General features: G+C 37.1%; 1 protein-coding gene across 1 annotated transcript in view; it reads right to left on the bottom strand.

Moving 5' to 3' along the window:
• Window positions 1-14056, bottom strand: part of unc-13 (protein unc13 homolog) — a 1156644-nt gene that overhangs the window by 285176 nt on the left and 857412 nt on the right. Inside the window, exon 24 of the mRNA XM_090416011.1 lies at window positions 5299-5388. Within this exon, the coding sequence (XP_090272137.1) occupies window positions 5299-5388 (90 nt within the window). The remainder of the gene's footprint in view (window positions 1-5298; window positions 5389-14056) is intronic.

Genomic DNA, 14056 nt, shown 5'->3' with positions numbered 1-14056 from the left:
AAGGCTTTCTCTTCAAAAGTCTCCATATAAAAGTTGGCCAAGGGTGGGGAGAGTGGAGAACCCATGGCTGTCCCCTCTATTTGTTTGTAGAATTTTCCTTGCCAAACAAAATAGCCTGAGTTCGTTGTGAACTGAAATAGGGCTGTGATATCGGGAGGAAATTTAGCTTGGATTAGCTCTAAGGATTCTTTGAGTGGGGCATTTGTGAATAAGGAGGTGACATCAAAGCTGACCATTATGTAAGTGGGTTTGAGTGTAAGGTTTTCTATACTGGCTTTGAAGTGGGCTGAGTTTTTTATGTATGAAGGTGTGTTGCCAGTATAGAGTGAGAGAGCTTTGGCCAAATGTTTAGCTAGTTTGTATGTGGGGGAATCAATCATTGCCATCCACTATGGGACATAATGGCACATTTTCCTTGTGAAGTTTTGGGAGTCCATAAATACGGGGGGGGGGGGTATGGAGTTATATGGTTTTAATTTGTTGATGATTTCCACAGGCCAAGAAGTGACCTTCTTAAGGAGCCTGTGGAGTTTTCTAATTTGTGAGTTGGTGGGAGATTGTATTCGATAGGGAGGTAAGTGGCCCGATCTAACAATAGAGATTTCAGCTTACCTGTGTAATCTTTTTGGTTAAGCAATACTGTGGCATTCCCTTTGTCAGCTTTGGTGATTATTATTTTCTTGTTTTTCTTTAATTCTAATAGAGATTTAATTTCTTTACTGGGCATGTTGGTTTTAGGTGGTTTAGCTTGCCCAGCATGCCCAGTAGCTTAACTAGCTTACAGCTGCAAGGTCCCTTGCAAATATCAGAATTTCAGAACACAAGGACTACATCTGTTTTCACCAATACAGCCACTCTGGTCTTGCTGACCATGCGCTGGATACCTGCCATAGAATACGGTGGAAGAAAGCCAAGATAATACACCAGTATTATCTTGGCTTTCGTAGCAAATACAGATATGAAAGGCTTTTCATGGAATCAGCTTCAGCCCTAAGAAACGATCCAAACCTCAACAAATTTGGCTGCATGAGACTTCCTCAAATTTGGGAAACCCACATCTGAAGACCTTCAGCCCAATCGCCCAAGAATACCAACATTGCCCGCTAGAGGGCACCATCAGGACTTTAGGAGAAATAATAGCTTCCTACTTCTTCCTCACTTACTGTTTTCTTGTGCCTGCATGCACATGTCTTGTACTTAAGTTCTTGAAAATGGCAACGTGACGTTGCCGAAATATTAAAATATATTAAAATTTATTTTAATGTATATCCTAGTACATTGTAATTTCCTTAAATTATATAGTGAAAATGCATAACCAACGTCTAAGCCTTTCCACGAGAACCTTACATTTTGCAACATTAAATTGCCAATTACTATCATTTGGCCACAATGCCATTTTATTTAAATCATCCTGTAGGATATCTACTTCACCTTTATCAATTATTGCCCTCCCCAATTTTGCATCATCAGCAAACATTCAAATATTTATTTCTCCTGAAATCTTTTCTTATATCATTAATATACAAATTCATCACTATCATAATCAAATTCCTGACATGTATTCTTAGTTGGGATACAGAATATTATGATGGTAATACATGCAAAAGTTATATCATTACTAACTTTCTATCAACAATTTTCCTTCAAATTAATTAATTTGGAATTAATTAGTTCCTCCAAATTAACCAAGACTTCAGTATTATCAGATCTTAATATTTGTGTCTTCTAACTGTATCAATCTATCTAGATCTTGGTCTTCCTCTGCATATTTTTCCTGCATCCTGGCAAATAACACTTTTTGCAAATCCTCCCTCCCTCAGCTGTAAATAAACAGGGATACTTCTAAATAAGTATTCATAGACAATAGGAGGGCAATTACCAGCAGAAAGTGGCAGGATATCCACTAATTGCCTTGGTTTTCTTAGATACTAAGACAGTTGATGTGAAGTCATTAGCCTCTATATATGAGTTGCCCTGTCATGACATTACTTTGTGAGCAAACTCTGTTTGCGTAAACTTGGATAAAGGATGAAACAAAAGAATATAATTTCTTGGTATCTTTAATTTATAATATACCCAAATGAAAAAACATTCAACTTATCCCTTAGAACCTTTGTCATATGACTTTTCCAGATCTACCAAACTGACATACAGGCTTAAATATAAAGAGCTAATAAGCTTCATTTCGGCAATGAAAACATTACTTAAATTACTTAAATTGCCGAAATGAAGCTTATTAGCTCTTTATATTTAAGTAACTTAATGGTTGCACCTGTTTGGAAAACTTGTTCACAGAGTATATAAGTTCTTTTCGCTATACACTTTGGTATTAGGTCTAGCTACTCACTGATGAAGCCTCAAAAAAGGCTGAAACCGGTCTGGGTAGTGACCTCCCTCCATAATGTAATAACAGCATACATTTCCTAGGAAATGTGTTTTTACATTATGGAAAATACCTAAGAATAGCGATCTGAACTCCCCCACCTTTGCAATGAGCTGCCTGGTATTGTACTACGTACTAGGATCACTTGCATTTGCTAACACTAGTGTCGCCGATACTTTATAGTTTACTATATTCGGCAAGAAACTCTCCGATTCCAATCTTTGAGTTTCTTATTCGGTTTTAAAACTATGTGGGATTTAATATCCCCTTAATTTAAGTAATGACATACAGGCCTTTGTTATATTCACATGGTTTCTCAACTATTTGTCATCATCAAATTCCTGACATGTACTCTCAAGGAGTGTACAGGATATTATGATAGTACCACATGAAAAACTTACATCATTATTATCAACAATTTTCCTCCAAATCAATCTGTTATCTGTCAACATTCCAACATTGTCAGATCTTATATTTCTGTCTTCTAAGGCATTTTACACTATATACCACTATGTATCTTCTTCTGGGTCTTTTTCCAACCAACCTGGAAGAGAACACTTGTTTTGCTAATCTGTCTTCTCCCATTCTGTTTAAGTGCCTATACACCTGAGATTAGCTCTGCTAACACATTCCTGGATGCTAACAATGTCAAGTTCTTTAATAATATCCTCATTTTTAATATGATATTGCCATTGATGCCATCTGTTCATGCCCCCTAATCTTTCTTATGACTCTCATATTTTCTGTGGTCTATAGTCTTTGGTCAAGTATTTTATTTCTAACTCAGCTCTCAGATCCATAAATTAAAATTGGTTTGAAAACACTGTCTTGTATACAGCTAATTTAGTGTTTTGACTAATTTCTCTCTTATTCCATATAAATTTATTCCGTTAACTTCCTACCATACTGGCTTTGTTGATTCTGTTGTCTATTTCCATATTTAATTTACCATCCTCACTAAAAATTGTGCCTAGGTTGTTGAAATGTTTCACTTGTTCTATTGGTTCTCCATTCACAATGCAGTTGGTATTTTCAATGTTTCTACCTATTTTCATTGTCTTTGTCTTGTTATTGTAGATTTTCATACCAAATTTATTACAACAGTTATTCAATTTAGTCAGAAAATCTTGCAAACTTGTACTGGATTTATTTAAAAGTAAAACATCATCTGCATAAAGTAAAGAGTTGAGATTAGCATCTCCAATTTTGATATCAGGTTTAATACTGCTTTCCTTCATAACATGATCCACATAGATAATGAATAACAGAGGGGATAATGTACATCCTTGTCTGACACTATTTGTCTTAAAGTGAAAATCTGATTCTGACAACCTTTATTTGGCCTGAACCTAGAGTTCTTCACTAAACTTCCCTTTCACAATTTTTCTTAGTCTTTACTCAAATATATCTGCATAAATCTTACCAGGAACACTTAGTAGGTAAATTCCTCCATAATTCTCCCATTTAGTTTTATTTTCTTTATTACAGTTGAGTACCATGAAAACTCTACTCCAATCATCTGAAATTTGACCCTCTGGTCAGGTTTTCTGAATTATTCAGTTTAGCCACTGCAAAACCTTTATACCTCAATTTCTAGTCAAAGTTAATCTGCAATTTATTTCAGCTGCATGTCCATGTTTCAGGTTTTTATGGCTTTTTTCTACCTCGAGTAGTGACATTTATTGCTGATTGCAATCCTACTGAATGTTTTCTACCACAGTCCTGTCACTGCTTGTTTCCTTTAAGAGTTTTTCAAAGTAATTACTCCAGACATCTAGAATAATTTTATCTTCAGCTTTAATGTCACCTTTATCATCTATGAACCCTTTTGCAGAACTTAACTTATTCCTCCATTTCTAAGCTTTTTCAATAGCATTCAGAATATTTTGTCACCGTCCTGATGTTTAATTTCTATGTCTTACCAAAAGCTTCCCATGACATTTGTTTAGCAATTTTTACAAAGTGCTTTACATTCATGCATTTTTCTCTGTATTCTCTGAGATCACAAGCTGATTTACTAGCCAGGACTTTTGCTAAACTGTCTTCTTTTCCTAGACTGCCTCTTTAACTTGCTGAGTACACCACCATGGAATTCTAATTTTTCTATCCTTGAAGGCAACTTGACCACAAGCTTCACTGGGATAAATCAATCAATATTTCCTTCAGAGTTTGCTTGAATAATGCTTGTGTATTTGAGTCTACAGTTCATCACTGAAAGCTGCTCAAACTTTGATTCATTTAAAACTATCTTACATACTCTTGTTTTCAATAAAAAAAATTCAATTTTGTCCAGCTTAAAATCAAATGGTGATCATTTTCAATTTCAAATCCTCTGTATACTTATGTCTTGAGCTAGGGAAAAAACATCACTATCAACAATAACATAGTTATTTCTGGCATCTTCACTCCAATTTGCATACATTTTTATGTTGGAATATGGTGTTAGTAATAACTAGGCCATGTCCTGAACAGAAATACAGCAGGTACTTACCATTATTAAATAGCTTCACTTTTTCTAAGCTAATCTGAAGTTTTTCTCTTTCGTTCTTCTTTTTTACCTAACATTTTACTAATTTTTTGAAAAGCTAATGGTTACAGAAAGCACTCACTTGGCTCTAACTTGACAATGCCTAATAGTAAAAGAATAAAAGAAGACTGAACGGGATATTGTTTCATCACAAAAGGCAATACACAATGAATTAACTATGCATCCTAGATAGTTCTCCATTTATATGTAGTTCTGAGAGAGAGTAATGAATTATTGTAGTATAATTGTTTTATTCATATGTATAAATATTGAGAATGAGCAATGTATTATCTTAAGAAAATCTAAATACATAATCTTACATTTCCATGCCTTGTTATATATATGAAAATAATATATATTATTGCTCAAAGTTTCTAAATATTCTTACCTTCATCCGGAAAAATGTGATGCTTGTCAGAAGGTCCACAGTTGATTTCAGATCTTGCAATTTCTCAGGGCTGGAAGCTGGAAAGTTGTTCTTAAGTGAAAGAAAAAAACATAAACATAATACCAAATAAATGAATGAATAAAATAGCAAATATGCAAAGCTAATATAAGTGTGTTATCAGTATCTTGAGACTTAATTCATGGGAATGACATCTTTATATTTCCAAAGAACTTCACAATGGTCAGAGGCAATGTCAGTAGGTTCATTTCCCTGCAAAACTAACCCCCCCCCTCCTCCAAGAAAGGGCAGGACCAGCTAATGATGATATTACCAAGAGATATGCAACATAGTCAGATTGTAGCACCCCCCCCTTCTGAACTTCAATAATTTGTACCAGCAATCCCCCTCCATTCTTGTTTGTCCTGACAGAGATGAATTAAAAACATAGCTTCTTAGTATTAAAATGGCCATGCAATTATGTGAAATGCCCAGTTCCCTTTCAGCCATTAACCAAGATGGACCTATTGTCAAGAGTAGGTATACAAGACGGCACAAAGCTTTTTGGCATCTAGAGCAAAAATTCACTGGGTGTTTTATTATTATTATAATAAATAATAATAAATAAAATATAAAAATATTTTATTTTTTATTTTTAATTAAATCTTTAAATGAAGGTTAGTAAAACAACAATTTTTTAGTCTGATGACTGGGCAACCTCTTTAAATGTACACTCATGGTGTAAGAATAAAGCTGATGATTATGATAGGCTTGGAAGGCAGCTTGGAGCATTACATGAGAAATTGCATGGGAAGATGATACTGGTGCATGAAAAATAATCAAGGGGGTATTTAAGATAAGTAGATCAGTCTTACCAAGAGTCAAAAGGTAAAATCAAGTTGAAGTTAAATGAACGAGGACCATCCTTAATTAGGAGGGAAAATTAAGGAGATCAGCAGGGTTATAAAAAGTAGCAAACACAGGCAAGAATGCCTATGTAAAAGAGTGCCCAGGATGCCAAGAAAATCCCAAGGGTTACTTTCAATCTTTCGATAAATCTTACAAAATCAAAGAATGATTATGAAAGTATTACTTTAAAAAACGCTGATGGCAGAGAGGTGACAAAATATGAAGAAAGTTGAATTACTGAGTGATCCTTTTTCAAAGTGTATGTATCAAATTAGTGTTGATAAACACTTTTTTTTTCTGATGTTTATACTATGAAGGAATTTAGAGAGCAGATGATAAAGAAATGTTTCAATGCATGACTGTACAGGACAACCCTGGAGATTGTATAAGGAGAAGTTAGCACGGAAATGAGAACAAGTTTTTTGTGTGTGAGCAGTGAATAAGTGGCATGAATTGCCAGAAGTGGTTGGACTCAGTAGATGAACCAGTTGTAAAAGATATATGATAAGTGCTGCGGTTGGCTGTGTCTCCCACAATGAGTATTAGTCTATTTGATGGGATCTTTTATTTTTTTAATGTAAAGGTCTGTTACCACTGCTGTAAAACATGTTTACCAACATAATTTGTGAAAATTGTGATTTTGTTATAGGCACTGTTTTATTTTAATTTTTAATATTCAGGTATTCCGCAAAAGAAGAAATGATTAATTGGGAAGAAAGAGGTGTTAGTGATTTGAAAATTTCAAATAAGTACATTAATATACGTGGTAATATTATAGAAGACACAGCAGGTTTTATAAACTAGTACAGATCAACCAATACATCTAATTATGGGGGTTACAAAAAGAAAAAAAGAAGATGAATGGTGCTTATGAAGAGAAGGTGAAGTAATGCAGAGAATGGAAGAAGTGTATCTGTGTGTGTGTTAGGGGCATTCTCAAATCCACACACCACATACCTTGGAAAATTTGGTTAAACGAATTTGACTGCAATTTTACTTAATTTTCTTTTTCTTTTCTTTTTAAGTGTGTTCTAAATGAAAATTCACATTAATCTAGAAATCATGATATGCTGTATCATAATAAGCAAACACTGACTTTTACCTCATTTTTTATATGATTCTGCCACTAATGCTATCGCTATACTGTTAAAATTTTCCTCATAACTCTCATATAAGTGGAATCTGGTCTTTGTCTACCATTTTATTTCCAAACCAACTCCTGGAACTATAAGTTAAAATAGTTGTAAACACGGTCTTGTAAACTACCAGTTGAGTGTCTTGGCTAACTTGTCTTATTCCATATACATACATCTCTCTCTATCAGCTTTTTATTTAATTATCAATTTCTGAATTTAATTTTATATCTTTACTAAAAATCGTATCAAGATAGCTAAAATATATTACTTGTTTTACAGGCTATTTTCATACCTACTTGCTACAGTAGGTATTCAATATAAAGTCCTACTGATTCGAGCTAAATTTATTTAGAAGTATAATATCATCTGCATAAAAGATAATATTATCAACTGCATTGAATATTCTGATTTCAATATCAGGTTTAGTGCCACTTTCCTTCATAATGTGATCCACACAGATAATGAATTACTATTTCATCAAATAATATCACCAGAAACAATACACATGTGCGATCTACCAATAATTGTCCGGACACTTTAGCAATTTACAACTGATACCAGCAGGTGAACTCTAATATTGGGTATGTCCATCTTTGAGTTTGATTACCTCCTACACCGTCTGAGGGAGGCTTTTCACCAATGTGTGGCAGACATCAGGTGGAATTTGTCTCCATTCCTCCATCAAAGCAGCACTGAGTTTAGCGACAGATTGAGGACATGCTGCTGTGGATCTCAATTGTCACCGCAATTCATCCCACAGGTATTCGATGGGGTTGAGGTCAGGCCTCTGTGCAGGACAGTTTAACATCCATCTCTTCATAATAACAGCTGCAGCTTTGTGGCATGGACATTGTCTTCATAGTAACATGGATCTGTTACATAAAAATTCCACAGTGTAGGCAGCACCTGATTATCCAGAATATCAAGGTACTTAGCTGCCTTCATGGAACCATGGACAATGACGTGGTCCCACTCCAAACCAGCTGAAAACGTACTCCGCACCATTACTCCTCCACCATTGTACCCACAGTGTGTTGTACTGTGGGTACAACACACTGTGATAACAAATGTTCACCAGGCTGCCTCCACACCCTGCCATTAGACTGGAAAACAAGTGAACTTTGATTCATCGCTACAGAGTACTGTTTACTCTGGTCAATTGTCCAGTTCACATGCTCTTTGAACCAGGCCAGATGGGCTGCCTTGTTTGTTGTTGTGATGTTCAGCTTGTGGGCTGCTGCTGCTCTTCTGTGGAAACACAGTAATGGAGTTCTTTTCGTACAGTATTAGTGTTCACCATGGTGTTACTGGTGCTCCGGAACTCATCACAGATGGTCTGTGTTGATTGTAGTTGGATTTTGTGTGCCACCCATTTTGACACCTTCCTGTCCCTGTCAGCCATTTTCGGTGGCCACCATGGGTGTTTTCCTGCACTAGTGATGCCAGAATATCTCCATTTGTTGATCACATTGCCAACTGCTGATTCTGGATGCTCCAGTTGAGTGGCAATGGCATGTATGGACATGCCACCAATGTGACAGCCCATGATGACACCTCTCTTGAAGTCACTGAGTTCATGTCGTGTTACCATACCACCTGTATTCAACTGCTACAATGAAATACCATTTCCTACTAGCTGTACACTGGTTTTTATGTTATTAACAAACCTGGAATGTTCCATAACTTCAAATAACAGAGGTGTCTGAACAATTATTGGTAGATAGTGTATAAAGATATAAGGATGCAGGTACTATCATACGTGACTAAGTGAGATTGAAATTTTAGTCTTGCGTACTTATTCTTACACACATCTCACTCACTCACTGAGAGCAGCTGGCTACTGTAAGTCAACCTTTCTCCCATACATCTCAAAAGAGATTTTGCATAACTATAACTTTGGATTTAGATAATAATCTCCAGTAGGAATTGTGTCAAATACTTTTCAAAATTCAGAAGTACCATGATGTATCCATTCTTCTTATCCAACTTTGCAGAGCTGAATAAAACAAATGGATATACTCTGGTATTTATGGAATATCAAGATATATCAGCACCACAATCCTCGAGGATTGTGATGCTATTTATATCTAAAAGTGTAGATCTGGATCTCGTTCTGAAATTGTTCATTGTGAGTTTAAGGTTGGACTATGAGACAGCACTGATTAGCTGCTGCATGCATTTGGATGAATTTGACAGACAGTGGGGAAATTATTGATTCCTATTCTGATTAACAGCAGCCATAAAAGTATTTACAGAAGATGTAAACAGCAGAAATGGAGTGCCTGTGTGAAGGTGAGTGTAATGTAGTGTACTGGTGTTTGTGTGTGTGAGAGAAAGAGAGAGAAGGGATATCATTAATCAGTCTAACTGCCCTTTTCTGTTTTTTTGTATATGGAATTCAGTATTTTTCAGGAGTCTGGTCCCAACTGGATTCCATAATTAGAAGTACTTTTAAGTACTCCTAAATACTTCTAATTAGAAATGAAATTACTTAGGATATGTAAGGATAAGGAAGTCATTTTGCCTATTTATAAGGTTTTAATAAGACAACACCTGGATAATTGCATGTGCAGATTTGGTCTCCCAGGTTCCAAGGGGATAAAGAAGCTGCAGAAAGGGTTCAAAGAAGAGTTACAAAGATTATTATTATTATTATTTCGGGTGACTTCAGGGAGTCCTTAGACTCATCGAGGGAGGCCCTAAACATCATTTCCACAAAACTATATGACATTCTCACAGTATCTATCATACCTTGCTTTGAACTCGCACACCGTCATATCATCCACAACAGACTCTGGCAGCTTATTCCACTCATTTACCACTCTAAAAGTAAAGAACCCAGCTCTAACACCCCTGCTAACCACACTCTTGCCCAGCTTCCATAGGTATCCCCTAGTTCTCCCACCACCAGTCCTGATCTCAAAAATATCCTCTGAATTAATCCTATAGAATACCTTCAGCAATTTGAATGTCTCAATCATATCTCCCCTTTTCTGCCTATGAACTAGTTTCTGCAACCCACAAATCTTCAACCTGTTCTCATATGGTTCATTCCATAGACCTGCTATCATCTTAGTCACTCGCCTCTGGATCCTCTCCACCTCCTCCCCATCAAGAAGGAACCGAGGTGACCAAATCTGGGCACAGTAGTCGATATGAGGTCTTATCAAGGCTCGGTACAGAGGCACAATAACTTGCTTGTCTCTGCTCGTCAAAGTATTTTTCAACAACCAAGTGAGTTGATGAGCTGATTTAGCTACTTTTGCAATATGCCACCTAAACTTCATCTCCCTATCCACCAATATTCCCAAGTCCCTGGCCTCATCAATCTCCTGGAGTACAGTTCCACCAATGTGGTATGCTGCTGCTAATCTTTTCACCCCAAAATGCATAACGTTATATTTTGTCACATTAAATTGACATCCATTCTCCTTAGCCCAGAACTCCAATCTATCCAAGTCATCCTGCAAGATTATGACATCTTCTGCATTCAGTATCGCCCTACCCAACTTTGCATCATCAGCGAACAAATGAACTGTTCCACTTAGATCCTTCCCTATATCGTTAACGAACAGATTAAACAGCAGTGGTCCAAGAACAGGACCCTGCGGCACACCACTAGTCACAGGCAGTCTTTTGGACTCTACTCCTGAATAAACTACTCTTTGATATCTCTCCATCAACCATCCACCTATCCATCTCACCAACCCTATATCCATTCCCATATGTTGTAGTTTAAGGATTAGAATTCCATGTGGTATCCTGTCAAACGCCTCTGCCAGGTCCAGCAGTATCACTGTAAACCCATTACCCTTATCCAGTTCAGCCATCGCCTTGTTATAAAACTTGAGCAAGTTACTGAGGCATGATCTACCCTTCACAAAGCCATGCTGTTCCCCATACAGTATCTCATTTTCATCACCTTCGGGACTAAACCAGACCCGAGACTCAGATTAAACAACATGGTCAAGGGCAGTGATAATTCCTTAGCCGCTTCAAGCAAGACCCGTGCCGGTATACCATCCAATCCCACAGATGTATTCACATTAAGGTTCTGTAATAGACTATTCACCTCCACTTCATTCATCACAATTCCTGTATAAACTAATGGTTCCTTCATTTCTTCAATGTCACCACCTGGATGATATACTTTTGCAAAGTGCACGCTCAGTAACTCCACTATATTGACTGATTCAGTGACCTCCTTACCATCGTCATTCTTTAAAATCATTTTGCCGTGTACAGTTTTTTACTTGCTTGCAGCATATTGAAAGAACTGTTTGGGATTCTCTTTTGTTTGCATAGCCAGTTTCCTTTCATAATCCGCTTTTGCTTTTTTTTACCACACTCGTTACCCTTCTGGTCTGCACTTTATACCATTCATGTGCCTGCAGGTCACCTCTTTCTTTAAATTCCCTCCACAGTTGTTTCTTTTTTTGCAGCTCAAGCTTAATGGTGTTATTTATCCATTTAATCCCTACTTGTTTTACTATTCGGACCCTAGGTATACAATCAGCCATAATCTCCTATAAATGCTCCTTGACCACTTCCCATGCTCTATCGACGTCCAGCTCTTGCAGTTGTACATGCCATGGCACTGATCCAAGCAATCTCCTAAGCTTGTCATACTTGCCAGTATGGTAATTCCACATATACCCTGTCTTAATCGAAAATTCCACACCTTTAGTCACCTCCCAGGTGACTAAAGGTGTGGAATCAAGACCTTATGATTACTCTCACCAATATGTGGCAACATGGTCATATTCATTACAGTCAAATTCTGAGATGCTATTACCAGGTCAAGCACTCTCACACCCCTAGTATTTTCAATTACATGCTGTCTCAGACAGTTATCCCTTAATAATTGAATAAAATCCATTTCCTTCCTCACGTGTGTCCTCTCCTCCTTCCAATCAATGTTGAAATCCCCCATAATAATTACCCTCCTTCCACTCATTTCATCAATTTATTTATGCATACTATCTCCACCATCTATTCCATCACCTGATCTATAGCAGCACCCAACTGTATATTTTATTCTGCCAGTCTCAATCTCACACCAAATAGCCTCAATGAGCTCCTTTCACTATCCTGCGATACAACTTCAATTCTCCTTGGCTGCAGTTCATCAGCTATCATCAATAATACCCCTCCCCCCATTTTATTCTCTCTGTCCCTCCTAAACACACTATAACCTACACATTCTATCCCACTAACTATATCATCTTCCGTCAGCCATGTTTCACTAATGCCAATAACCTGTGGCCAGGAAGAGCCAATCAAGACCAAAAATTCTTCCTTCTTGTTCCTAATACTCCTGGCATTAGTATACATGAAATGCAGTGATCCCTTTGTCCCACCCCTATCTTGATGCGTTATTCTAAATGTCCCATTCCCATTTTTTGTCCTTAGTGCTGGCTCGGGTACGTTATATACATTCTTACACTCAACTGTCTCACCGATGTCCGCATATCCACTCCCCCTCCCACCTCCTTGGTAGTTCTAGTCTCCCTGGTTCTGCACATCCATTTTCACTTCATTCAGCAACACTTTTTCCAGTCTCTGCACACCAAGTCCATTCAAATGCAGGCCATCCATCTTGTATAAGTCCTTTCACCCATCAAACTCATTCCACACGTCCACGAACTCCACACCACAACGTCTGCATAACCTGCACATAATGTCATTTGCGATTATGGCCCTCCTAATCTCCTCTCTGTCATACCGCGGCAACAGACTCACCATTCTAACTCTCTCACTCTTTTCTTTCACTACCTTTAACAATACTTTTAAGTCCTCTCTCATAAAAAATTTATCACCTTTCAATTCATTCGTACCTGCCACAACTATGAATTCTTTCATCCTCTGTTTTTACACTCTAATACTCTCACTTACATCCTTAAATTTTGCACCCGGTAAGTACGATTTAGTTACACTCTCATCTATCACTCCTCTTAATAACGAGTCACCATACAACACTCTTTCCTTCATTTCAGAAACTCTCCCACTCTTACGCTGTTTATTTACGTTAGCCGAATCACTCTGGAAAGAGTTTTGCAGGTGCTCTAATTGGCGCTGCGCATTTTGTATCACTGCATGCAACCTAGCGATCTCACTTCCTACAAATAATTCCTCATTTTTTTTATCATTCAAACCATTTTCTCTCTCTGTATGGTTGCTTTCACTCTTTCTTTGATCACCGCTCTCATTGCCATCTTGTACATCGCAATTCCCAATCAAGCTGCTATTTTCACTCACATTCTGGTTTTCTTCAACCATAACTGTCCCAAACCATAACTGTATTATATATCTGGATTATGGCATTTAGATTATAAGGACAGATTGTGAGTATGTAGATTGCAGACTCTGGTTAACAGGAGAAAGAGAGGTGATATGATAGAGGTCTATAAACTTTTGAATGGGTGTTATAGAATATCAACTGATAAAATTTGTCGTTATATGATAAGTGGGAAGAGAACATGGGGGGCATCGATGGAAGTTATATTTATTTGCAGTCAAGAAAGGGGTAAGAGCTAGGTTTTTCTTTCAGAGAGCAGTGAGTAAGTGGAATAATTTGCCCTTAGAGGTAGTGAGTGCATCTAGTGTGAATGAATTTAAGGGAAGGTATGATAGCTGGTTTGGATGATTTAAAGCCTCCTTCGATGAGTCCTTGATTCCCTGGAGGTCTCAGATAATAATAATAATAATATTGCAGA

This window comes from Typopeltis vanoorti, chromosome 3, assembly GCF_054136105.1.
Source record: "Typopeltis vanoorti isolate ZY-2024b chromosome 3, IOZ_Tvanoo_1.0, whole genome shotgun sequence".
In the NCBI taxonomy this organism is placed as follows: domain Eukaryota; kingdom Metazoa; phylum Arthropoda; class Arachnida; order Uropygi; family Thelyphonidae; genus Typopeltis; species Typopeltis vanoorti.
This window is presented reverse-complemented; position numbering and strand designations above follow the sequence as displayed.